Genomic DNA, 25844 nt, shown 5'->3' with positions numbered 1-25844 from the left:
GTGCACCCTCAAAATGACTGCTTTTGTCTGCCTTTGTCACTGGAAGGACCCAGCTGGGCAGGTGGAGGAGATGACTGGTGGCATCACTTAAAACTGGTGTTGCAGTACTGGGGTCCTTGGCTGTGGTGAAGGGGAATGACACCTGCAGTCCAGGGATGTTCCACTGTCTTTAGGGGTGGTCCCATCACCAGCTTGGTCGTCTGAGCTGGTATCTTGCCAGGATCCACCATGTGGCCAGGGGTCTGCGGTGCCAGTGAGCCTAATTGTTCTTTGGCTGCCAGCCCCCACCTCAGGCACAGACAGCCCTGCAATGGGCTGGAATTTCCTATCGCTCCCGGGAGTTGGGTCCCTGGCTGGGCTAGGGGGTTTGACCACAGTGGTACCCCCGAGAGCCTTCATTGCAGGTACAAGGCCGAAGTTTCCTTGCATGGTGCCTGCAGACCAGACTTCGGTACTGACAAGGGAGAATCGTGCTGGGTGGATCCTGGTGCCGGCGATGCACTGCATGCCGACGCCAAAGTACTGTGTATGGAGTCTGAGCATGAGGGCTCCAATGCAGGGCACAGAGCAGCCTCCATAAGGAGGGCCCTTAGCCAAATGTCCTGCTCTTTCTGAGTCAGTGGACAAGTTTTTGCAGATCTGGCACTTGTCTTTTCGATGGGACTCCCCAGGACCTTCAGACAACTCTCGTGATGGTTACTGATAGGCATTGACCGGCCGCACTAAGAACATGGCTTAAAGCCTGGGGAGCGGGGCATATCCCACTCCAGGAATAACTACTACTAAAACACTTAACAGCTAACTAATCACTGACTAAATAACAACAAGTAGAACAAATCAGAACAGTGAAGAACCACTAATGCTCTGGCTAAGCAAGACCAGGCACTCTAACCATCACAGGCGGTAAGAAGGAACTGAGAGGGCGTAGGGCCATGGGTGCCTGATATACTGCCACATGAGCGCAGCATTCCAGAGGGTGCTACAGCGGGCCCTACAGATACCGCTAAGGCAAATGTCTCCAACAACTGTACACATGGGTACGCACACCTAGAATGGAATCGACATGAGCAAGCACTCGAAGAGATGTTAACTCAGAACTTGTACGCAAGGTCCTATGGGAAGAAAAAATTAAGGAAAAATAAGAGTTCAGGAGAGCTGGCAGTTTCTCAAAGACAGTAAAAAGATACAATAGCAAAGACAGGAAGAACTGTAATAAGGACCCAATATGACTCCATCCAGAGCTCTGTAGTACCCTGAAACTCAAAGGAATCTTACAAAAAGTGGAAACCTGGACAAATTGCTAAAGATGAATACTATAGAGTAGTGGCAAGCATGAAGGGACAAAATCAGAAAGGTTAAGGCACAAGAGGAGTCACACCTACCAAAAATAAAGGGAAGTGCAGGCTTCTGTGAGCAGTAAATACAACATCTGAAGAGGCTTTTAGAAGGAAGACAATATGGATAGTGAGCGATCAGCTGTAGTGACCTGCACAGGATGTGCCATATTTGTCTCTCTCCCAGAGGATAGAAGGAACTTCTTCTGTATGAAGTGAAAGCTGGCCTCCATACTGGAAGATAAGGGGGACTAGATAGACTTAAGTACCAACCCTGCATTGAATCATAGCATATCAGGGTTGGAAGGGACCTCAGGAGGTCTTCTGGTCCAACCCCCTGCTCAAAGTAGGGCCAACACCAACTAAATCCCAGCCAGGCCTTTGTCAAGCCTGACCTTAAAAACCTCTAAGGAAGTAGATTCCACCACCTCCCTAGGTAATCTGTTCCAGTGCTTCACCACACTCCTTGAGACCATTACTCCTTGTTCTGTAATCTGGACCACTGAGAACAGTCTAGATCAGTGCTACTCAAAGTGGTGGTCCGCGGACTGGTGCCAGTCCATGAGCCATCGGCTGCCTGTCTGCGTGCACATTGGGAAAAAAAAAACTGTCGGTCCCCCACATCAGATTGCTTGAGAAGCACTGGTCTAGATCCATCCTCTTTGGAACCCCCTTTCAGGTAGTTGAAAGCAGCTATCAAATCCCCGCTCATTCTTCTCTTTTGCAGACTAAATAATCCCAGTTCCCTCAGCCTCCCCTCATAAGTCATGTGCTTCAGCCCCCTAATCATTTTTGTTGCCCTCCACTGGACTCTCTCCAATTTTTCCCATATCCTTCTTGTGGTGTGGGGCCCAAAACTGGACACAGTATTCCAGATGAGGCCTCACCAATGCTGAATAGAGGGGAATGATCACGTCCCTCGATCTGCTGGCAATGCTCCTACTTGTACAGCCCAAAATGCCGTTAGCCTTCTTGGCAACAAGGGCACACTGTCAACTCATATCCAGCCTCTCATCCACTGTAACCCCTAGGTCCCTGCATCAGAGAAAATTAAGACTTTCTGGATAGAAGTCAGCATTTGGTACTGCAGGCACAGCATGCTGAAGAATCAGAGAGGGCAGTGCAGAACAGAAGAAATTAGGCAGCATGTGACCTTCAGAAGAAGAAAGAGGAGAATTCATGCCCCAGTGCAGACAGAGGTAATAAAGGTTTCAGAGTAACAGCCGTGTTAGTCTGTATTCGCAAAAAGAAAAAGGAGTACTTGTGGCACCTTAGAGACTAACCAATTTATTTGAGCATGAGCTTTCGTGAGCTACAGCTCACTTTAAGGCTCTCTGCACAGGTACTATGGTGGAGAATGATTTGGAAGAGTCATCTGAGGGAAGGGATCAGAAGGAGACCCCATCGACTGAAAGGCATGGAAAGCATTGTCCTAGGGATGGGGGTTCCATGACCACCCCTCCCAAGAAGAGGGGATGGGTGGTGGTGGTCAGGGACTCCCACCTAAGGGAGGGGAAAACAGTCATCAATCTGCCATCTAGACCAGGAAACTCAGCTGCTCGCCTAGAGCTAGAATTGAGGATGTGACTGCGTGTCTGCCAAGACCGATCAAGCCCTTTGACCTCTACCCCTTCCTACTTCTCCACGTGGGCACCAATGATACTGCCAAGAATGACCTTAAGCGGGTCACTGCAGACTACTGACTCTGGGAAGAAGGATAAAGGAGTTTGAGGTGCAAGTCGTGTTCTTGTCCATCCTCCCTATTGAAGGAAAAGGCCCAGGTAGGGACCATCTAATTGTGGAGGTTGTGGTTGCACAGGTAGAAAGGGCTTTGGATTCTTTGACCATGGGATGTTGTTCCAGGAAGGATTGCTAGGAAGAGATGGGATTTTCCCAATAAAGAAAGGGAAGAGCATCTCCACAAGCAGGCTTGCTAACCTAGTGAGGAGAGCTTTAAACTAGGTTCACCAGGGGATGGAGCCCTGGGGTAAGTGGGATACTGGGAGGAAACACAAGGAGGAGAGTACAACAGGGGAGGCCTCCAGATTCATACTGAGAAAGCAGGGCAATTGGCTAGTTATCTTAGGTGCCTGTACATGAATGTAAGAAGCCTGGGAAACAAGCAGAAAGAACTGGAAGTCCTGGCACAGTCAAGGAACTATGATGTGATTGGAACAACAGACTTGGCGGGGCAACTCACATGACTGGAGCAACGGTGTGGATGGGTATAAACTGTACAGGAAAGACAGGCAGGGGAGAAAAGGTGGAGGAGTTGCACTGTATGTAAGAGAGCAGTACGATTGCTCAGAGCTCCAGTATGAAACTGGAGAAAAGCCTGTTGAGAGTCTTTGAGTTAAGTTTAGATGCGAGGGCAATAAGGGTGATGTTGTGGTGGGCGTCTGCTATAGACCACCAGACCAGGAGGATAAGGCTTTCTTTGGACAACTAACAGAAGTTTCCAGATCACAGGCCCTAGATCTCAGAGGAGACTTCAATCACCCTGACACCTGCTGGGAGAGGAACACAACAGTGCAGAGACAATCCAGGAAGTTTCTGAAGTGTGTTGGGGAGAACTTCCTGGTGCAAATGCTGGAGGAACCAACTAGGGGCCGTGATCCTCTTGACCTGCTGCTCACAAACAGGGAAGAATTGGTAAGGAAAGTAGAAGTGGGTGGCAACCTGGAGAGCAGTGACCATGAGATGGTCGAGTTCAGGATCCTGACAAAAGGAAGAAAGTAGAGCAGCAGAATGCGGACCCTGGACTTCAGAAAAGCAGACTGACTCTCTCAGGGAATTGTTGGGCAGGATCCCCTGGGATGCTAATGGGGGGGGGGGGGGAGAGGGGAGAAGAGGAGAGAAGGAGGAGTCCAGGAGAGCTGAATGTACTTTAAAAAAGCCTTATTGAGGGTGCAGGAACAAACCATCCCTATTTGCTATTCTTTCTGCACATATGGCAGACAACCAGTTTGGCTTAACAGAGAAATCTTCAGAGAGCTTAAACACAAAAAGGAAGCTTACAAGAAGTAGAAACCTGGACATATAACTGAGGAGTAGTATAAAAATACTGCTCAAGCATGCAGGAGTATAATCAGGAAGGCCAAAGCACAACTGGAGTTGCAGCTAGCAAGGGACGTGAAGGGTTTCTACAGGTATGTTTGCAACAAGGTGGTAGCCAGGGAAAGTGTGGGACCCTTACTGAATGGGGGAGGCAACCTAGTGACAGATGATGTGGAAAAAGCTGAAGTACTCAATGCTTTTTTCTGCCTCAGTCTTTACAGACAAGGTCAGCTCCCAGACTGCTGCACTGGGCAGTACAGTATAGGAAGGAGGTGAGTAGTCCTCAGTGGTGAAAGAACAGCTTAAGGACTATTTAGAAAAGCTAGACATGCACAAGTCCATGGGGCCAGATGCAATGCATCTGAGGGCGCTGAGGGAGCTGATGTGATTGCAGAGCCATTATCTTTGAAAACTTCAGGCAATCAGGGGAGATGCTGGACGATTGGAAAAAGGCAAATATAGTGCCCATCTTTAAAGGAGTACTTGTGGCACCTTAGAGACTAACCAATTTATTTGAGCATGAGCTTTCGAGAGCTACAGCTCACTTCATCCGATGAAGTGAGCTGTAGCTCACGAAAGCTCATGCTCAAATAAATTGGTTAGTCTCTAAGGTGCCACAAGTACTCCTCCTCTTTTTGCGAATACAGACTAACACGGCTGTTACTCTGAAACCTGTCATCTTTAAAGGGAAGGAGGAGAATACAGGGAACTACAGACCGGTCAGCCTCACCTCGGTCCCTGGAAAAATCATGCAGCAGGTTCTAAAGGAATCCATTTTGGAGCACTTGGAGAAGAGGAAGATGATCAGGAACAGTCAATATGGATTCACCAAGGGAAAGTCATGCCTGACCAACCAGATTGTCTTCTATGAGATAACTGGCTCTGTGGATATGGGGAAGCGCTGGACAGGATATACCTTGACTTTAGCAAAGCTTTTGATATGGTCTCCCACAGTATGCATGTCAGCAAGTTAAAGTAGTATGGATTGGATAATGGACTATAAACATGGATAGAAAGCTGGCTAGATCGTCACGCTCAATGGGTAGTGATCAATGGCTCAATGTCTAGTTGGCAGCTGGTATCAAGCAGAGTGGGAACTGGGCCTATTTTGTCTGCAGAAGAGAAGAGTGAGGGAGGATTTCATAGCAGTCTTCAATTACCTGAAGCGGGGTTCCAAAGAGGATGGAGCTAGACTGTTCTCAGTGGTGGCAGATGACAGAACAAGGAGCAATTGTCTCAAGTTGCAGTGGGGGAGGTCTAGGTTGGATATTAGGAAACAATATTTCACTAGGAGGGTGGTGAAGCACTGGAATGGGTTACCTAGGGAGGTGGTGGAATCTCCATCCTCAAAAAGTTTCTTTTTAAGGCCCAGCTTGACAAAGCCCTGGCTGGGATAATTTAGTTGGGGGTGGTCCTGCTTTGAGCAGGGGGTTGAACTAGATGACCTCTGAAGGTCTCTTCCAACCTTAATCTATGATTCTATGAAGGTCCACTACTTAGTGGGGAAGAATAGCTAAATACAGAAGACAATTTCCCCTTGTTTCCCCCTCACTCCTCAGACGTTCTTGTTAAACCCTGGATTTGTGCTGGAAATGGCCCACCTTGATTATCATACACACTGTAAGGAGAGTGATCACTTTAGATAAGCTATTACCAGCAGGAGAGTGGGGTGGGGGGAGAGAAAACCTTTTGTAGTGGTAAACACCCATTTTTTCATGCTTTGTGTGTATAAAAAGATTTTCTATACTTTCCACAGTATGCATCCGATGAAGTGAGCTGTAGCTCACAAAAGCTTATGCTCAAATAAATTGGTTAGTCTCTAAGGTGGCACAAGTACTCCTTTTCTCTATTATGCATTCCCCCATTCCTGCACCACTGAGCCTTTCCCCCACACCTATACCCAACCCCAGCCCTGATCCACCTCGTGCTCTCCAAACCCCTTGATCCCAGCATGGAGCACCCTCCTGCACCCCAAACCTCTCATCCTCATCCCCCACAGTCTGTGAGATGGAGGGACTTGAAGTTCGGATAAAGTAGGAGACAGCGATCCTGGGAGAGGAGATCCAGAAACAGAGGTAGAGCAATTGGTGTTTTCACCGAGAGATCCAGAAAGGTGGTGAACCAGTGTTGGTAACGCCAGGCTGGGGTTATCAAGATCAGGTTCATTCCTTCCTCTCTGACCTTCAGAAGGACCTTGTGTATGAGAGGAATGGGGGAATGCATAGTAGAGATAGCTTCTCCAAGGGAGGGGAAGTGTGTCCCTGAGCTAGACTGATTGCAAAAGGAACAGAACTGCAGACACTTTCTGTTGTGCCTGGTCATGAACAGGTCTATCCTGAGTCCCCCACCTCTGGAAAATGACCTTCACGACATCACAGTAGATGGACCATTTGTGACTGGAGAAAGATCTGCTGAGGCAATCCACTACTTTGTTCTGTGCCCATGGGAGGTAGAAGACTGCGAGGTGGATTGAGTAGGATATGCACAATTCCCACAGGCAGAGAGCTTCTTGGCATAGGTGAGAGGCGTGTGCTCCACCCTGTCTGTTTATATAGAACATCACTGTCATGTTGTAAGCACTGATGCACATTTGCCTTGCAGGTGGGATTGGAACATTTGGCAGGCAAGGTGCACTGCCCAAGTTCCCTCACACTGATATGTAGTGAGCGCCACCTGGGACCAGAGGCCCTGGATTCTGAGGACCCCCCCAAATGAGCATGGAAGCATCACAGACTAGAGATATTGACAGCTGCAGTTTCAAGAATGGGACACCCATACATACTGTCTCCGGCTCCAGCCAGCATCGGAGGGTGGTGATCACGGGTGTGTGGGGGGGGGGGGGGCGGCGCGCGCGTGACTGCCATGTCCAAGCGATCCCGGCAGGGTCAGTACACTAATGCTAGCCAGATCTGAAGAGGTCTGAGTCACAACCTCACTTGTTTCACTATGTAAGTGCATGATGCCATATGCCCCAGGAGTTTCAGGCAGTTTCTTGCTGTGTTGATGGGTTGGTTTCTGAGGCTCTCTACAATGGAACCCAGGGCCTGGGACCAGGCTTCTGGAAAAAAGGCTCTGGCCTGGATCAAGTCAAGGACTTGGATACTATCATTTGGATGGGGACAGTGCTGATTTCTGCATGTTTATCAACAGGCCTAACCTCTGGAAGGTTGACAGTACTAGCCATATGTATGCCTCCACCTGGGCCCTAGTCTGACTTCCAATCAGCCAGTTAACGAGGTAAGGACATATCTAAACCCTTTGTTTCCTTAGGAAAGCTGCAACAACTGCAATGCACTTTGTGAATACCCATGGGGCTGCTGGCAGGTCAAATGTGAGCATTGGTACCTAATTCACAATGAATTGGAGGAATCTCCTGTGACCTTGGAAGATTGAGATACGGAAATAAAGTGTTCCAGTCGAGGGTGGCATACGAGTCCCCTGAATTCAGCAAAGGGATAATGGAGGCCAAGGAAATCATACGGAACTTCTGCTTCCGCATGAATCTGTTGAAGTTTCACAAGTCCAGGTTTGAGACTCCTTTTGGCATTCAAGATTAGGAAACGGGAGTAAAACCCCTTGCCCCTTAGCTCCAGAGAAACCACCTCTACTACTCCCACTTGCAGATGCGTTCGCACTTCCTGGATTAGAAGTTGCTCATGAGAAGGGTCCCTGAAGAGGGACAGGGAGGAAGGGAGAACTGAACTGCAGGGGATATCCTATGTGCATAGCACCTAACAGTCTGAGGTGATACAGGCCCACACCCAATAAAAGTGGGATAACAGGTCCACAAAAACTGGGGAAGGTGGATCCAGACATTGTCCTGGTACAACGTCCTTGGATGTACCCTTAAAAGGCATGCTCAGACCCAGCCAAATGTGTGGTGGGGCCAGCCCTGAGGGTAGACAAGGACTGGGGAGGCAGCCTCCTCTTATAGCTCATACTCCGCCTCGTATTGTAATCCTGCCTTGACTGAGGCTAGTAGAAACAGGGCAATGGCTGGGGTTTAAAAGTGCTTCCTTGATGGGGCTAGAGTGTATAGTCCTAGCGACTTTAGGGTGGATCCTTTAAGCTGCGGAGCTCAAGTCTATCTTCTCTGAAAAGAGAGACACGCGCTCTCGAAAGGGAGGCCCTCGATAGTCTGCTGCACTTCATATGGGAGGCCCGAGGCCTGTAGCCATGAGCTCCTCCATATGAGAAGCCATGAGCTCCTCCTTCCAAAGCCATGGTTTGTGCAGCAGAGTCCATCACAACCAATGCTGCTTGCAAGTACACTTTTGCCACTGCTCTGGCCTACTCAACTAGAGCCAAGAACTCGGCACTAGATTCCTGTAGCAGGAACTCCTTGAACTTAGTCATTGTGCTCCAGGACTTAAAGTCATAGTGGCTCAGGAGCATCTGTTGGTTGGTGATTTGAAGTTGGAGCCCCCCCCCAGTGGAGTAGATCTTTCTGCCAAAAAGGATACAGCTTCTTGGCATCCTTGGCCCTGGGGTTAGATCCTTGCTGTCTCTGCTTCTTGTTTGTTTACCACTGACAGCACTAGCAACCCTGGAGACGGATGGGTGTATAAGTACTCAAACCCCTTTGGGGGAACAAAATCTCTTTTCTCCACCCCTCTTTGCAGTAGGTTGCAAGGATGCTGGAGTCTGCCACAGTGCCTTAACGAGTTCTAGAATGGCACCATTCAGAGGCAAAGCCACTCGCGATGGTCCCAAAGGGGCCAAGATGTAAACCAGGGCATGGGAGGCTTCCAAGATTTCCTCCACCTGGATCCCCAGGTTTTGGGCTACTTTCCTGAGGAGTTCCTGGGGTGCCCTTTAATCATCCTGAGCAGGCACAAATGAAGTCCCCACTATCACCCCATAAGGAGGATGTTAGGACAGGTACAGGGCCCTGTTCCTGTCCTTCAGCAGCTGAAGGATCCCACAGTACCGGGTCCTGAAGTTCAGTGCCAGGCTTGGTACCAGGTCCTGACTCCTATACCAAAGGAAGTGCTGGGGGAGCTGTATGCTCCAACACAATGGAGTAAGATCTCATTGACTGAGACCCTTGGACCAGAAGGAAGGCCCAGGGATTCCAGAAAGGCCATTGCACCAGTTTTTGCCACTGTGCTGGTCAGGCCATTGGTCAGAACTCTTGGCCCATATCAGCTGTCAGGTATCAGTGGTCAGAGTAGTCTGAGCTCCTGTGGGAGGTGTAAGATTCCGCACCAGAGTCCAACTGCGAAGAGTCGCCCAAGAGCAGTGCCAAGAGGTAGGTAACAGGTGCATTGTCATCATTGCTGGTTTTCCCTGCCTTGTGAGGCCTCGGTGCCATAGTCATTCATCTCTGGTGCCTGTTCATGCCTGGTGCGGGATGACAGCACAGGAGGCATAGTAGCTCCCTTGCTGCCTCAAAACACCTCTGGTGTGGATGGAAGCACCAGGGCTGCAGTCCGATGGCTCTCCCTCGGAGGAGAGTCCAACAGTACTGACTCAACAGGACCCTTTCCTGGGCCGGAATCAATGGTACTAGGCTGACAGCTGTTGAGTCCAAGTGGCCTGACACAGGCCTCATTCTGCCAGCTTCCTGTCACGAGCGGGTCTCGGAATTAGGGAGCACTCCGTTTTTCTTTGCTTCTTCCTCCACATCGGAAACTGAGATCTGTGCAGCATGTCCTGGTGCGGGGTAGACCGCCTCTGTATTGGAAAGCTCTGTTGGTGCAGAGTGTCCTGGGACGTGGAATCCTTCCTCAGTGCTGAAGAAGCTGAGCTATACTGCCTGTCTCTCAGAAGCCAGTGCACTTCTCACCAGGTTAGAGATACACAGTGTCAAGTCAGCATGACTTGGCTCCAAGGCCAGATGGAGAGCCACCTCCATAAAAAAGAATGTGAATCTCTAGTCCCTGTCCTTTTTGGTATGGGGTTTGAACCCCTTACAAATCCTGCAGTGCTCCAAGAGGTGGGACTCCCCCAAGCACTTAAAGCAAGCAGAGCGAGAGTCACTATATGGGCACGACTCCAGGGGGCACCAGAGCCGACGCAACAGATTCCATAGAGGGAAAAGCTTTCTGATGGCAGTACACGGAGCACATGCACACACCACCACACTGGAATGGACATGAGCAAGGATGCAAAGAAAGTTATGATCATGTCTCTCTCCTCTCATCTCCACATAACCAGATTTTGAGTTCTGGTGGGCACGTGGAACATGCAAGTGCATGTAGAAGTGCTCTAGTCCCATCTGTTTTAGACATCCCTAATGGGATGCCTTGGGAGGTGACAGCAAGACCCATGCTAAGTACTTCTCAGATCAATACTCCTTGATGTAGCATACATCGTTTGTAACCCAGAATTTGCCAAGTAACTTAACTATTGCCAGTGTTCCCCTGTATGTTTCCTGACCATCCAGTTACTGAATCAGGCCAAAACATGCATACATTGAACACTTTACAATAATCAAGCATAGAAAGGATATTCGATTACTACAGGCCCTTCCAAATCAAAGATTTTATCATGAGGTAAGTAGGCAAGATCAGCACTATAACCCTGACCTAGTTTACCTCACAGTAAAATAAGTGTCTTGTCTCCTCTATGCTTTTACTGCAGAAAAACTAACATGTTTTAGTTATCTCGTGGTGAAAACACACCCTTTGCAGGGGAGGGGGTGTGTGTTAGTGATGACATAGTATTTGGTTAATATGTTCAACTGTCTACCAAAAGTTTATGACATGCCAAAAAATAAAATATGCAGCATAAAATAGAATGTAATACCAAAAATCATAAAGAACATTGTATCAATTGTATTAATTTTCATGCTTCCTTGAAAAAAAAAAGGGGGGGGGGCTTTTTTTTTTTTTAATTTACCTGAACCTGCTACAGAATTTCACTGTGTCACACCAACATGTCACAAAATTTAGAATTTTAAAATTTAAATTTAAAATAAATTTAAAATTTATAAGCACTTCCATATAATTTGGGTCCCGTTATTACCAATTACATGATGCTATGCCATCAACAGCTCCAAATATATGCTGGACAAAATGGCATGCTGTGGAACCTCACATGCAAGTGTCCTCAAAGTAGATGAGCCTGGTACTATTGTCTAGGACCTTTCAGAAATAAGAGTCACCCAAGAGTGGCCCTGTCAATTCATAAATTGCATAGCAGAGAACTACAGTATCAAAGACAAGAGAGACTAGGAGAACCGGAATGTCTCATTAATCCCAGCAGATCAACTACCACAACTGACAACTTCTGCTGTACAAGGACTAAAACCAAAATGACTGGAAACAGAAACCTGATCAAACCAGCACCTTGCCTTCCCTTGTGTTGCTATGTCAAATATTAAAATGGCCTCAATATTTCCCAGCTGGTAGTCAATAAGTTACCCCACCAAGTCTAAAGCTCCTCTAAGAGTCACAGACTGAAATTCATGCAGAAACATTTTCTCCCAGAGAAGAAAATTCAATTTCAGAGACAAGAGCGTCCTTAAAGCAACTGTATCTATGAAATAACTGGAAAATTCACAGAGAAAAAAAAAAAAAAAACACCCCACTTCACTGTCACCTGGTGCAAATCAACTGGATTAGCAAGTCATCACAGTTCTGCTTTGTTTCCAGCACACCAACAGCAGAAGACCTCAAGAACGCGAATTGAAACAGATCCACAATTTGGAACAACTTCTGACAAGAGCATTCTAAACAGTCTTCTCTTCTGCTTCTGTCATGTCACCTGTATATCAGCAATTTGGAGGAGGAAGAGGGTGTTTAGGCATCACAATATTGATGGAGGAAGACAACCTGCATTTGATTAAACCATCAGTAAAATGTTTTTTTTAGCCAAGTATTCTCCCTGAGAACCCACTGGAACTCAACAAGGTTTCATTAGCCCCCAGGGCCAGACAGTCACAAATGGTATATTTTGCCTTAGCAGAAGAAAATTTTAAAATGAAATATATAATTATCTCGCTAACTAGATCTTACCATTTGCCGATATTCCCGAATCATTTTTAGTTTATCTTCTCCACCTTTGTTTTCTTCTTTCTGTTCAATGCTGCTGATTATTCTCCATGAAGCTCTTCTAGCGCCAATCACGTTTTTATATGCCACAGATAGAAGGTTTCTTTCTTCCACTGTCAACTCCACATCCATTCCAGCCACTTTTTTCATTGATTCAACCATTTCTAGGAGGCAAAGGTTACTGATTAGGCATATTAAACAGAGTTTCCCCACAGACTTCTGAATTGCTTATTTACTTTATTCCTTCTCAAAACAGACTTGTAAGCCATTCAGTAAAAGATTAAATTTTCAGTTTATGCACTGATCTTCATTTTCAACAAACTGGGCTCAGTCCCACCCTTCATCGCCTGTGACTCCTCACCTTTTAGATGACAGGTGACAACTTAGACAAGCAACTCAAAAAATATTAGACAATTCCCACATCAACATTAAACCACTAAAATCTTCTGGGTAGGGATCAGGTCCACCTCTTTGTACAGTGCCATGATCCTCATTGGTGCCTGAGCACTTGTACAATATAAATATTAAATTGAATTAAAACATTCTCTTATAATGTTAAAGCTTCAAAATCAAACCCTCAAAAGTTAGGACATGCCAAAACTAAGTTTGTCTGTGCAACCATATTCCCCCTCCTTGTATGTATTAGGATACATGTTTTATTACAGGATCACATACTATTTTTTCCACAGAATGCCTACCTCATTCAGTGCATGGGATGGACAGTGTCCACTGAAGAGCTAGCTATTCAATATTTCTTTGTAGCCTTGTCATTCATTGTATGGTTCCATGCTTTACTTACTGAACATCATTTAAACTCTACACAGAATACAATACAGAAATATGGATGTTCCTATGATGCTCATTTTGAAGTGTGAATGATTTAAAAATGTGAATTTATCTTTACAACACCCCTTAGACAAGAGGGCATTATCCCAATTTTACAGATGAGTATTCAAGAGAAGGCTGAAGTGGTCAAGCATCCACTAATTTTGGTTGCCCAACTTGAAACATCTAGTGCCTAGTTATTTTTGAACAACTTCCAATTTCTGCAATGAGGTAGGGTCAATAGTGGTTCTTAACTGTAGTAGTTTACACCACCAACTGCCAGTACATATACCAGCATCCAGCTCTGAAGGAGCGCTGAGCCAGCAGTGGCACAGAAGGGTGGCAATGTTAAAAGTGAAATTGATCAATATCACTTTTTGCAGCAGATTTAGCGCCCTATTGCCACTCTTACTTCTGCCGCCTTCTGTTGCCACCTTGGGGCTGACACCTGGAGCCCTGCTGCCTTCCAGTGAGGGAGAGAACCCAAGCCCAGGTGGCAGTGCTCCAGCTGTCCCCTTTATCCAAGTGTGCACGTCCCTTCCGCATGAGCCCCAGACACCCAGGGCGGAACCCAGAGCTCTTTAAAAAAGGTACACAGTTCGTGCTTCCCTTCGGAGGCCCGCCCCATAGTTTGAGAACAGCTGATATACAGAGACCTCAGCCTGCTTAATACCATAGTAAACATACCATTAAAATCCTTTAAACCATTTAAAAAAATAGTTAAAGCATTTAAAACATAGCATTAAATAAGGCTCTCATTTTAACAATATCCCTTGTTCCCTATCCTTTTAGCTGGAGAGTGTTTTTAGAAGGAAAACCCCGTTTTACAGTCTTAGGCTATTTCTACACAACACACCTTAAACAGTGCGACTATGCCACTGCAGCCACACCATTGTAAGGTGCGTTGTATGGCTGCTCTTTATCACCGACAAAATAAAAACAGCCCAACGAGGGGCGGTAGCTTTGTTGATGGAAGCATGACTCCAGACAACGAAGCACTGTCCACATCAATGCTTTTCATCGCTAAAGCTTGTGTCATTCAGGTGGGTGTTTTTTCACACCTGTGAGCAACAAAAGTGCCAGTGTACACATAGCCTTAGAGAGTAACAAAGATGGTAATAACTGTCCTTTTGTGGAACAGAGAAGTTAGCAGAGATGAGCTGGAGTTGCTGCTATTTTTAAAGTCCAATCCCATTTCATCTCAGGTGGTGTTGCAGCTTCAGCTGGTAGTGGTTAACAAAGTCATCTGGATCCCTCTCTCTGGTCCATCCTGGTCAGAACATCACTTAGGATTAGGACAAAAAAAGTTCAGGGTCCTAGGAGATGGTGGAGGGGGCAGCCATGATGAAGCTCACTTCAGTAGTCTTCATCTGTTCCTCTCCATTCTGCTTTCCCCAAAAAAGGTCTCTCTTTAAGAGCCCAACAAGGAAGTGATGGATAGAATAGCCCATCCCCTCATTATTTTGTCCACCCATTAGGTCTAATATCTGACACCAATTTTGGTCAATTAATTTTTGGTTCCACATATTTGGTTTTTACCAAATATGATTTCAACATAATCCTTGAATTTTAACATGGCCTTTTTCTCTGAACTAATTTAGTCTGTCTGGTTTTCTTGCACCTGTTTACAACATGCATTGCTGAAAGCAACAAAACATTTTCCATCAATATTTATTATTACAGATTATTGTAACAACTTAAGAACTTGCACATACTTTTTACAATTGAGCTTACAATTAGGGTACATTTGTAGGCTCAAATATCACAACAGATTCCACAAACAGCCTCATTCACTACATAACCCTGATTTGTTCCCTGAGCACCATCCATCCTGTGCACTTAATGAGAAAGGATTCTGTGGAAAAACAGAACGTAATCATAAATTAACTACTGCACCACAACACTTATGCACAAGAGGGCCAAATTAAGGTCGCACAGAAAATTCTTACGTTTTCTAGCTTCTGACTGCTTGACTTTGCAATTAAAGATCTTTTAATTCAGGGCGGTTTTTTAAAAGTAATTTCTTGCTTTAAAAAAAAAAAACACACAAATTCCATCACGTGGAACCATACTCCTTCCCATGCAGGTCTATATCAAGGTTGGTACCCTTACAGCCACAGCCCAGACAGTTAACAGGGTAACTGGTAACAGGAATAGACTTATCTTGCATATGGACTTCAGTCACGATGGTTATGTCTACACTGCAATTAGACACCTGCCACTGGCCTGTACAGACTCAGGACTGCGGGGCTTGGGCTAAGGGGCTGTTTAATTGCAGTTTAGACCTCCAGGTTCAGGCTGAGACACCTTACAGGGTCCTAAAGCCCAGGCTCTAGCCCAAACCTGAACATCTACACCACAATTAAAGCATCGCCTTAGCCAGGTGCCACAGGCCAGCCATGGGTGTCTATCTGCAGCATAAATATAACCTAATAGGAGGATAAGACACTTAGCGGTGAAACCCAGTGGCAATCTGCCAACAGCAGAGGACTGTTGGGACTCAAGAGTCCCGGGTTCTAAATCTAGGTTCTGCAGAGAAGCATGTTCTAGTGGCTAGACTTCTGCTGTCTCCTGCAGATGCCCCTCCCCCCATCTGCCTGATCCCCAGCCTGTTCCATCCTGTCTCTATTCCCCTGCTCCCATTGCCGCTGCTGCCACCACCACCACCAGCAGCCTGCCCCAGGGCTAACCTCCCCACCTCACCTCTACAGTCAAGCAAGTCAGACTACCTACTCATTCTCCATGCCAACTGGTCACCAGCTAGGGGAGCACAAACCATAGCAGCGTATCTCCTTACGGTCAGTTACCAGACTGGCTCTCTGCTGCCAGGAGGAGCAATTTTAGGAACCAGGCCTTTGCAGCCCCAAGCTGGAACATGCTCAGTTGCTCTGTAAGGATGATCCAGTCTGCATGCAGAAATTATGTTGGTATGGCACATGCTCAGTGGAGACAGAATCCTTGGGAGACTAATGCTGCCAGTCCCTAAAAAGCCCTCTACTAAGAACATATGCACTGAGATTTTCAGAGGCTTACAATTTAACCAAATTGGGGCAGATTTTCACCTGGATAGCCAAGACATGTTCCTAGTAGTAAGGTGACCCCCCCCAGTCAAACTTCAAATCCCCACTTGAAAGCATGTAGGGAGTAGTGTTTTTTAATTAAACCATTTTAAGAATTTAACATAGGGGTCACAGAAAAATATACTGTTTTTCCTTTCTCAGAAATAGCTTAACCATTTTGTTGAAACTTCATCTAGTATGGAACATTTTGGTCCAAACAGCTGAAGTTGAGCAAATCATAAGCAACTAAAAACAGGGTCTTTCAAACAAACATTTTACAACCTTAACTGGTGGCAGTACTACCAAACTATGATTAGAATATGTATTTTTTGTAGCTTGTGTGATAGGTTCTATAAATTATTTTGCTTTTGATTAAAGAATGGCTTTAACTCTGACCAAACAACTGATTTCTAAGCTTGTAAAAAAAGACACCTTAAAATATTTCTATGTTCACTTTTAGGTAGAATAATCTAATATGCCCTAGTATTTCTGACCAGTATAGGTACATATCGACTAAGCAAGGCATTCTGCCTTCCAGAACACTGGGTCTTGTGGTCAGAGAACATGACTGGGGTTCTGCCCTGCATTCTAATCCCAGCTCTGCCATAAACTTGCTGTGTGATCTTGGGCAAAGTTAGCTAACATTGTTGCGTCTCAGTTTCCTTATCTGTAAAATGGAAATGCTACTTTACACCTCATAAGTATGATGAAACTTTATTTTTAAAATACGGCTTTTAAGATCCTCAGATGGGAGGAACTAGAGAAATGTAAAGTATACATAAGTGAAATTGTTTCGCAACCTTAGCTAGTGCACATACCTGTGACAGCTGTGGGGCTCCCTTGCTTTACAACCAGCCAATTTAGCAATAAGATTTGTCAGCTGTTCACTGATATGGTATTGTCACCCATTTTCTGCACTTTATTATTACGTATCGATACTGACAATCAAGCTGCTGTCCCCAGGCTAGATCAGCATCAACTCAGTTCTGTCCTAGTAAGTTTTCTTCAGAGTCTTGGGGGGCCAAAAGAAACTGACAAAGGCATATAGGAGAGCTCCTTCCTCCAACTCAAAAGAATGGCATTCAATACACAATTCAGGTCTGTCTGTTCTTGAGCATGACCCCACATTTGCCAGTTGTGAGAAATAAGATTATGGCCAGAGTTGATCCCACATGACGAATAACTGATGTGCCACTAAAGGTTTTATTAGCTACTAACCCTAACCCCATACTTTTCCAATGGGATCAACTATAGTGCTTTTTAGCACAGTTAGGTGAAAAGTGAACAGGGTCTTAACATTGAACCTGTCCCACAAACTGTCTCCTGACAGAGATTAATAACCCTCTCCCTATCTGTCCAGTTGTTAAGAATCTGCACAGAAAGCCAAGAGGTGTTAAAGCACGTGCCATTATAGGCATATCCCCATTTCATGATTTCCAGGACCCATCCATATGAAGAAATGACATGTCATACTAAAATAAAAGTTGGGACAAATTAAACAGAAAGAACTGGTTTTATCAGTCCTGCTGCAGGTTCTCTTACCTTCAAATCTGTTGCCTGGATGCAGCTCTGCCTGACACAGACTGCTAAAGGGAATTATGACATTTTGTTCTCTGATAGAGGAGAGACTGATTTTCAGAGTGTGCTTCTGTGAATAACTGCTATAAAAAAAACTTCTTTACTCTGTTTTCAGTTTCCTCAGGAACTCATCCATCTTTGGATTGAAGAGGCTTGAAAACCCTTGAAAGGGAGATCAGAAACCTTTGCAAGGGCCATGAAGGACAAATTCCAATTCTTAAGCCAAATGGGTCTTCATAAAAGCCATGGCCAAAGCATAAGAAGCTTGGTACAGTTTGGTCCTTCATAAGATGCCCCCAGCATATGCCTTGACACCACCTCCTGACCTACTCCAAGAGGGGTTCACTAACTTTCTTCCCCCAGAAGGAGTATGGCCCAGGAAGCATCCTTTTTCCACAAAGTTAAAAGGGTCATGACCACTCAGTAACTGGTCACATTCAGAGTCTGGTATGCAGAGGAATAGCCTTGTGCCCCATTATATCCAACTGTTTTGATTCAGTTGAGGATAAATCAAATCTGGATTACCTGATGGTAGTGGAAGCTACCAAGAACAAAATTCTGGTAAGAGATCAAACCCTTCCTTGGAAACTTGTACAAAGGGTATAAACATCACCAGCCCCCAAATTTCCTTCAGTTCCTAACTCCAAGCACATCCTTTGACTCTCAAATGCAGAGGTGGAGGGGAGAGGGATGAGAAAGACAATTCCTTTAGGCTCTCCAAAACTTTAAACTATTAATACAGCTTAGACAACTGGTCACCTACTGGTAAGTTTCTGTGATTTTACAAATATAGATGCGTCTTATCAAGAGAAATAAAGATTTAACAACCCAGCAACCAGATTAAGCAGTTTCTGGACTGGGTGAAAAACCTGATCTTTATAGCTGATACAAATGGTCTGGGCTTGGGGGGATTTTTTTTCCCTTCAATGTGACTAAAACCAGAGAAATGTACATGGGTGAACCCAAGTTGGCATAACCAGAATTCCTCGCCCCTCCCACCCCCTGGGGTTCTAATCCTGCCAGATTTTTGTAAAATGACTATGTCCTGTTGAAGTTATTCCACTTGAGTTGAATATCTGAAGAGTCACTGGTCCAGAGAGAGAATTATTCTCCTGCCTGGGGGTTAGTAAACCCACTTCAGAGGGTCAGAGACCCAGGATCTAGTCCACCCCACTCCAAGGACTCTATACAAAGTGGAACAGCTTCAAAAGGAGAGAATGGGAGAGAATCCCACACCATAATATCCCATAGCTCAGTGGCTGGGGGAAATTACTTAGTCTCTAACAGGTTACAGCAGATAAAACCTAGACCGCTCCCCAAACTAAAGAAAAAAGTCCTTTAGACAGCCAATGAATTCTGCAAATTCAAAAGGTCCAAATCTATTACATTAGCAGCAAATGTGAACGGTTCAGCTGCAGCCTTACTAGAAGTGTTAAGGTTCAGAAAAAAACAAACTTTCAGAAAAAAATTACCCACCCCCTACAAGACCCACTATGGAAAAGTTGGGAATTTTGGAAAAGATTGCAAAGCAATTTATGAAATATTCTCTCAGAATTAACAGTGAAACAATTTAGGGTAATGTTTAAAATAATGTTATTGCTGTCCTTCAAAATGCCTTCCATTAACAACTGATTTAAAATTAATAAAATGTTTCTCTAGACATGAGTTTCTTCTGGGTCCCAAGGCCCCATTGTTGTGTCATGTCAAGTCTATTAATATACTATTTCTGAACCCAAAAGATTAACTTTCATTTTAGTTTACAATATTGATGATTTCTATTGTCAATATTTTGTATTTCACACACACACACCCCCATTGTCAACAGCAAAAAAATACACTTAAGTGCCTTAGTGTGCAGCTGCAGCTCTATCCCTAACACTAGGTATATCTGTCATTATGAAATAAGTATAAATTTAGTTTTGATTCAAACACACACAAATCAGTACTTATGTGCTAAGTAAATTATACATAATTCATTTTTAACTCTTAAAGAAGAAAAAAGTTAGTTGTGATAAGCAAGTAAGTACTACAGATATTTCTATTTTAAACAAAATTCCCATTTTTTCCCCTGGAAAAAAAAAGGAAAAATGTTTTTTCCATGCCTTCAAAACTTCCAGAAATTGTGCACCCTAAGCCCTACAATCAATTATGTTTGTCATGACTGAAACATTTAACAGGTATGCATATCATAAGAGCACATGCCACAATCTTCCACAACAACCTTTTGCAAGCACAGAGGCATTAGTTCCTGTGCTCTGCCTACCTTAAATTCCCTCTCTGAAGTTTGCCAGCCTCCTCTTCCCGAAGAAACACCAAGGTTGGTTCAACATGGCAGCGTGGGTGCTACTTTAGAAGTTGCTCTATTCCAATGGTACGCGAGAGCTGCATATGTAGTTTGCAACACACTTTGGGAATTTGAATGATGAATGGCATATTAATGTAAAATTATTTAATGAGACTAATATATCTGCAGACCAACAAAAAGGTTTTTAATATAGGACATTTTTTAATTCCTTACCTTTTTTTGTTATACATAAAGAGGCCTGAAAGGTTTACTTTAGCTTGTATTTCGTTTTAGAAATTGCCAGGCCTGATCTACTCTTGTTTTGCAGGAGAACCTACTAGATGTCTTGTATCATTAGATCTCACACTTTAAATGGAGTACAGGGATATGAGGGAGGAGGAGATGGTCCTTTAACAAAGCATCTGTTCTCCAAAATGAGTCACTTAAAGTGAAAAAGGTATTAGAAGAGCATACAAATAGTAACAAGTTCTGTCTCTTAACTGATCAATTTTCACTATCTGCGCTCTGATGATATAATTTCACTAGTTCTCCACTCACCATATAATCTACAAAGTTTCACAGGAACTAAATGTCAAATGTAAAGAACAAGCAGAAGTTAAAAACACCAAGAAAAAAGAAAAGAAAAGAAAATGTTTAAGTTGAAGTGACAGTATTCCCTATATTTAGATTGACCATCACTATCAGTTATAAAAAAAATTCTTGCATCTTTAAAAAAAAGAAAAAAAAACAAACAACAACAACCCTCCACGGTTTGTAGCAGCATTTTGAAATCTGGCAGGGTACTCCTGGGGTGAAGTGGTTCCTTTTTCTGATCTTATGATAATCTGTTCAAATTTAGGAGAGTTATAGTGTTTAAAATTGTCAATGCCCATCTCTATTTCAAACAGCACAGCTTTCTTATGGATTCCTGACAAAAGCCTATTCACTATTCCATTACTATTATGCATGCATTATCCCAAGTTCTAACTTAAGCAGTCCACACACAGGAGAATCTCTGGGTGGGACAGACACCTCCTAACCTTTTGACCTCTGGAAAGAGACACTGAAGGGAACCAGGATACCATGATTTCCAAATGGAGGGGGGAGTGTCAAACATACAGACCATAAACCAGATCAGGTACACAGGACATACCCAGTCTGCGTATAATCTCAGTTTTCGTATTAAAAAACTCTTTCGAGTCCTTATGGCTAGAGATATTACCTTCCAAATATGAACCAAGCATAAACAATGCAGTGATGTCTGCCTGAGTCTGCAGACCGCTTGAAACAATGAGGGGGCAACCTAACCCCTCCCCTACTAATGTTATTGGAATGTCAACTCTAGAACTCAATGAAAATACAGTGTCAAGATTAAGTATTGACTCGCTGATCATTTTAGCAGATGGAAGTTGGAGGTGGGAGGGAAGCCCATTGGGTTGGAATTGGAAGTTGCTGCAGAGAGAACAGGAGACGCAAAGATAAGGAAGGGTGAGCAAAACAGATAAAGGAGGGTGGGTAAGGAAGAGAAACAAAGGCCCAAAATAGTGATGGCCAAAAGGGGAGCAGAATTTTCCTCACTGAACGAAAGACATGAGAGCTGGAAATAATATTTAGTTTTTCACAAATATCTCTGTGCAAATCTCTAACGGGCATCCCTTGTGCAATATGAGTAGACAATCCTGAATTTAAACTGTAGCCTATGGATAAACAAACATTTAGCCCTCAACCTCTGCATGAGTTTAACACCCCTGAACTAGGCTCACTACTGGTGTTAATTTTGTGTCCTTAATCTTTAAGCTAGAGCAAAGCCTTAACAGGCTCCACAGATGGGAATAGAACCCATATCCAAATCTCAGTCACATACCCATACTGCCCCCACAAAGTTTATTATCTATTTGTTTGTGGCTATACTGTCTGTAAAATGGAGCTATAATTCTGCATATGTAACTACTCCTTTCAATGCGCTGTATCCTTTTCCAATGGCTGGGCCACATATCTTCTCTGATAGCTAACTTATTTAGCCCTTTGGCTGTGGTATAGGTCTGTGCTGTAGTGTTGAGTGTTTAAGGCTCAACAAATCCTGCTGCTGGTGCATGATGGCAGTTGGGGCTGTTAACAGAACTTGCTTTTGTAATTTTATGTGCCATTTTTCTTTCAAGTATAGGAAGTTGAATACAAAATTACATTAAGCACTCAAGTCCCAGTCTGTTAAATGGGAATAAATACTCTGATATCTTGCAAGGGAATGGAGAAGAAATATTCACTAATGTTTGAGAGGCTCAGATTGGTGAGGACCACAGAACAGCCATGAATAAATTAATTGTATTGTCACTGTAGCATTTGGATACTGTACAGTGAAAAACATATGGGGCTAACCACTGAACAAGGATTCAAGGAAATACTGAAGAGCTGCCTCATTCCCTGAGCACCATCCATCTTGTACAGAGACTGAGGCAACAATCCTGTGAAAAAAACAGTATGTGATCATGTAATTAAACAATTTTATCATAATGAGTATGCAGAAGGGGGCAGATTTAAGCTTGCATAGGCAACTGTAAATCTGGCATTTCCTAAGATTAGAGTACTTGACTGTGCAAACTAAACATGCTTCCATAGTAGACTCTAACTTCACATGTAAACAGATTTTAAGGCCAGACTGGACCACTATTTTAGTCTAGTCAGAGTTCCTACATAACAAAGGCCACAGAATCTCACTTGTGAGTCCTGCATCACAACCATAACTTCTAGGTAAGCTAGACCATATTTTTTAGAAAGACATTTTGATTTAAAGACTTCAGGTGATGGCAAATTCACCCCCCACACATTGTTCCTTTGGTTAATTCCCTTCACTGTTACAAGATTTGCACCTAATTTCTAGTCTGAATTAGTCTAGTTTCAAGCTCCTGGATGTTATTATTATGCCTTTGTTTGCTAAATTAAAGAGCACGCTATCAAAAAATCTTTTCCACATATAGGTACTTACAGACCAAAATCAAGTTACCTCTTAACCAGAAAAGAGCATTAGCCCATTTTACACAGAAAACACCAAAACTGCCATACCAGATCAGACCAGAAGTTCATCTAGGCCAGTGGTTCTCAACCAAGAGTCCGGGGCCCCCTGGGGGACTGCAAATAGATTTCAAGTGGTCTGCCAAGCAGATTCACTGCAGCCCAGGGCAGAAAGCCAAAGGCACACCAAGCGGGGCTGAAGCCCAGGGCCCCAAACCCTGCCACCTGGGGCTGAAATCGAAGCCTGAGCAACTTAGCTTTGCAGGGCCTGAGCCCTGCTTGCTACCCACTAATGCCGGCTCTGGCACAAAAAAGTTGTTGTGGTACAGATGAGCTGTGGAGTTTTTATAACATGTTGCAGGTGGGGGGGAGGGGGGGCTCAGAAAGAAAAAAAGTTGAGAACCCCTGATCTAGCCATCTTGGAAAGTTCCCTAATTAAGGAAGAAAGTTTTTTCTGACCCCCCCCTTAATTAGGAATTAAGAACACATGACATAAGAACGGCCACACTGGGTCAGAGCAAAGATCCATCTAGCCCAGTATCATGTCTTCCGACAGTGGCCAATGCCAGGTGCCCCACAGAGAATGAACAGAACAGGTAATCTGCAGCACTGATCCACGCCCCCCCCCAATTCTCAGGTTCTGGCAAACAGAAGCTAGGGACACCATCCCTGCCCGTCCTGGCTAATAACCACTGATGGACCAATACTCCGCAAACTTTAGTTCTTTTTTGAACTCTGTTATAGTCTTGGCCTTCACAACATCCTCTGGCAAAGAGTTCCACAGCTTGACTGTGCATTGTGTGAAGAACTTCCTTTTGGTTGTTTTAAACCTGCCGCCTATTAATTTCATTGGGTGACCCCCTAGTTCTTGTGTTATGAGTAAAAATTAACACTTCCTTATTGACTCCCTCCACACCCATCATGATTTAATAAACCTCTATCATATCTCCCCCAGTCTCTTTTCCAAGCTGAAAAGTCAGTCTTATTGATCTGTCCTCATATGGCAGCCGTTCCATACCTCTAATCATTTTTGTTGCTCTTTTCTGAACCCTTTCCAATTCCAATACATCTTCTTTGAGATGGGACAGCCACATCTGCACTTAGTATTCAAGATGTGGGCTTACCATGGATTTATAGAGACACAATATGGCATTTTCTGTCTTATTATCTATCCCTTTCTTAATGGTTTCCAACATTGTTCGCTTTTTTGATTGCCGCTGCACAATGAGCGGATGTTTTGAGAGAACTATCCACAATAACGCAAAGATCTCTTTGAGTGGAAACAGCTAATTTAGACCCCATCATTTGATACCTGTAGTTGGGATGTTTTCCAATATGCATTACTTTGCATTTATCAACATTGATTTTCCATCTACCATTTTGTTACCCAGTCACCTAGTTTTGTGAGATCCTTATGTAACTCTTTGCAGTTTGCTTGGGACTTAACTATCTTGAGTAGTTTTGTATCATCTGCCAATTTTGCCATCTCACTGTTTACCCCTTTTTCCAGATCATTTATGAATATGTTGAATAAGACTGGTCCCAGTACAGACTCCTGGGGGATACCACTATTTACTTCTCTCCATTCTGAAAACTGACCATTTATTCCAACCCTATGTGTCCTATCTTTTAACCAGTTACCGATCTGCAAGAGGACTTTCCCTCTTATCCCATGACAGCTTACTTTGCTTAAGACCCTTTAGCAAGGGACCTTCTCAAAAGGCTTTCTGAAAATCTAAGTACACTATATCCACTGGATCCCCCTTGTCCACATGCTTGTTGACTCCCTCAAAGAATTCTAGTAGACTGGTGAGGCATGATTTCCCTTTATAAAAAAAGAAAAAAAATGCTGACTTGTCCCCAAGAAATTATGTTCATCTGTGTGTCTGACAATTCTGTTCTGATTGTATTTTTAAATGGACAACCTACCCTAAATTCTCAATTACTGAGGGACAATCTTCACTCATTGATATATTTTGCTTTCCACAACCAACTCTCTGTATAAACTTTTCATGAGTGATATACCCAAATAGTTGGATGCTAATATCTAAAATGTATTGATAATTTTATTCACCTAAATTTGCGTTATTGCTGATTATGCACTACATGTATCTTATGACTTTTAAAACAAAACTTTGTATTTGTGGATAATCGAAGCACTATACCCAGATGTACGCTCTTTTCTTACCCTGTGTACTAAAATTTTTTTTAGCATTAGTACTGGGCAAACTAGTTAAAACTAAAGTCAGGCTTACTGGCCTATAATTGCCAGGATCACCTCTGGAGCCCTTTTTTAAAATTTGGCATCACGTTAGCTATCCTCTAGTCATTTGGTACAGAAGCTGATTTAAATGATGGTTACAAACCTCAGTTAGTAGTTCTGCAATTTCACATTTGAGTGCCTTCAGAACTCTTGATGAATACCATCTGGTCCCGGTGACTTATTACGGTTTAATTTATCAGTCTGTTTCAAAACCTCCTCTAATGACATGTAAATCTGGAACAGTTCTTCAGATCTGTCACCTAAAGGGATGGCTCAGGTTTGGGAATCTCCCTCACATCCTCAGCCGTAAAGACTGATGCAAAGAATTCATTTAGTTTCTCCGCAATGGCCTTATTATCCTTCAGTGTTGTTTAGCAGGCTTCCTGCTTTTAATGTACTTAAAACAAAAAAACTGCTATTACTTTGAGTCTTTGGCTA

At 44.0% G+C, this 25844-nt stretch overlaps 1 protein-coding gene across 1 annotated transcript in view; it reads right to left on the bottom strand.

Annotated features, from left to right (window-relative positions):
* Window positions 1-25844, bottom strand: part of YWHAE (tyrosine 3-monooxygenase/tryptophan 5-monooxygenase activation protein epsilon) — a 56908-nt gene that overhangs the window by 27209 nt on the left and 3855 nt on the right. The window contains exon 2 of the mRNA XM_084651023.1: window positions 12353-12552. Coding sequence (XP_084507149.1) covers window positions 12353-12552 — 200 coding nt within the window. The remainder of the gene's footprint in view (window positions 1-12352; window positions 12553-25844) is intronic.

This window comes from Lepidochelys olivacea (assembly GCF_965140295.1).
Source record: "Lepidochelys olivacea isolate rLepOli2 genome assembly, chromosome: 17".
NCBI classification, from domain to species: domain Eukaryota; kingdom Metazoa; phylum Chordata; order Testudines; family Cheloniidae; genus Lepidochelys; species Lepidochelys olivacea.
The sequence above is the reverse complement of the archived record's forward strand: the minus strand, read 5'-3'. Positions and strand labels throughout refer to the sequence as shown.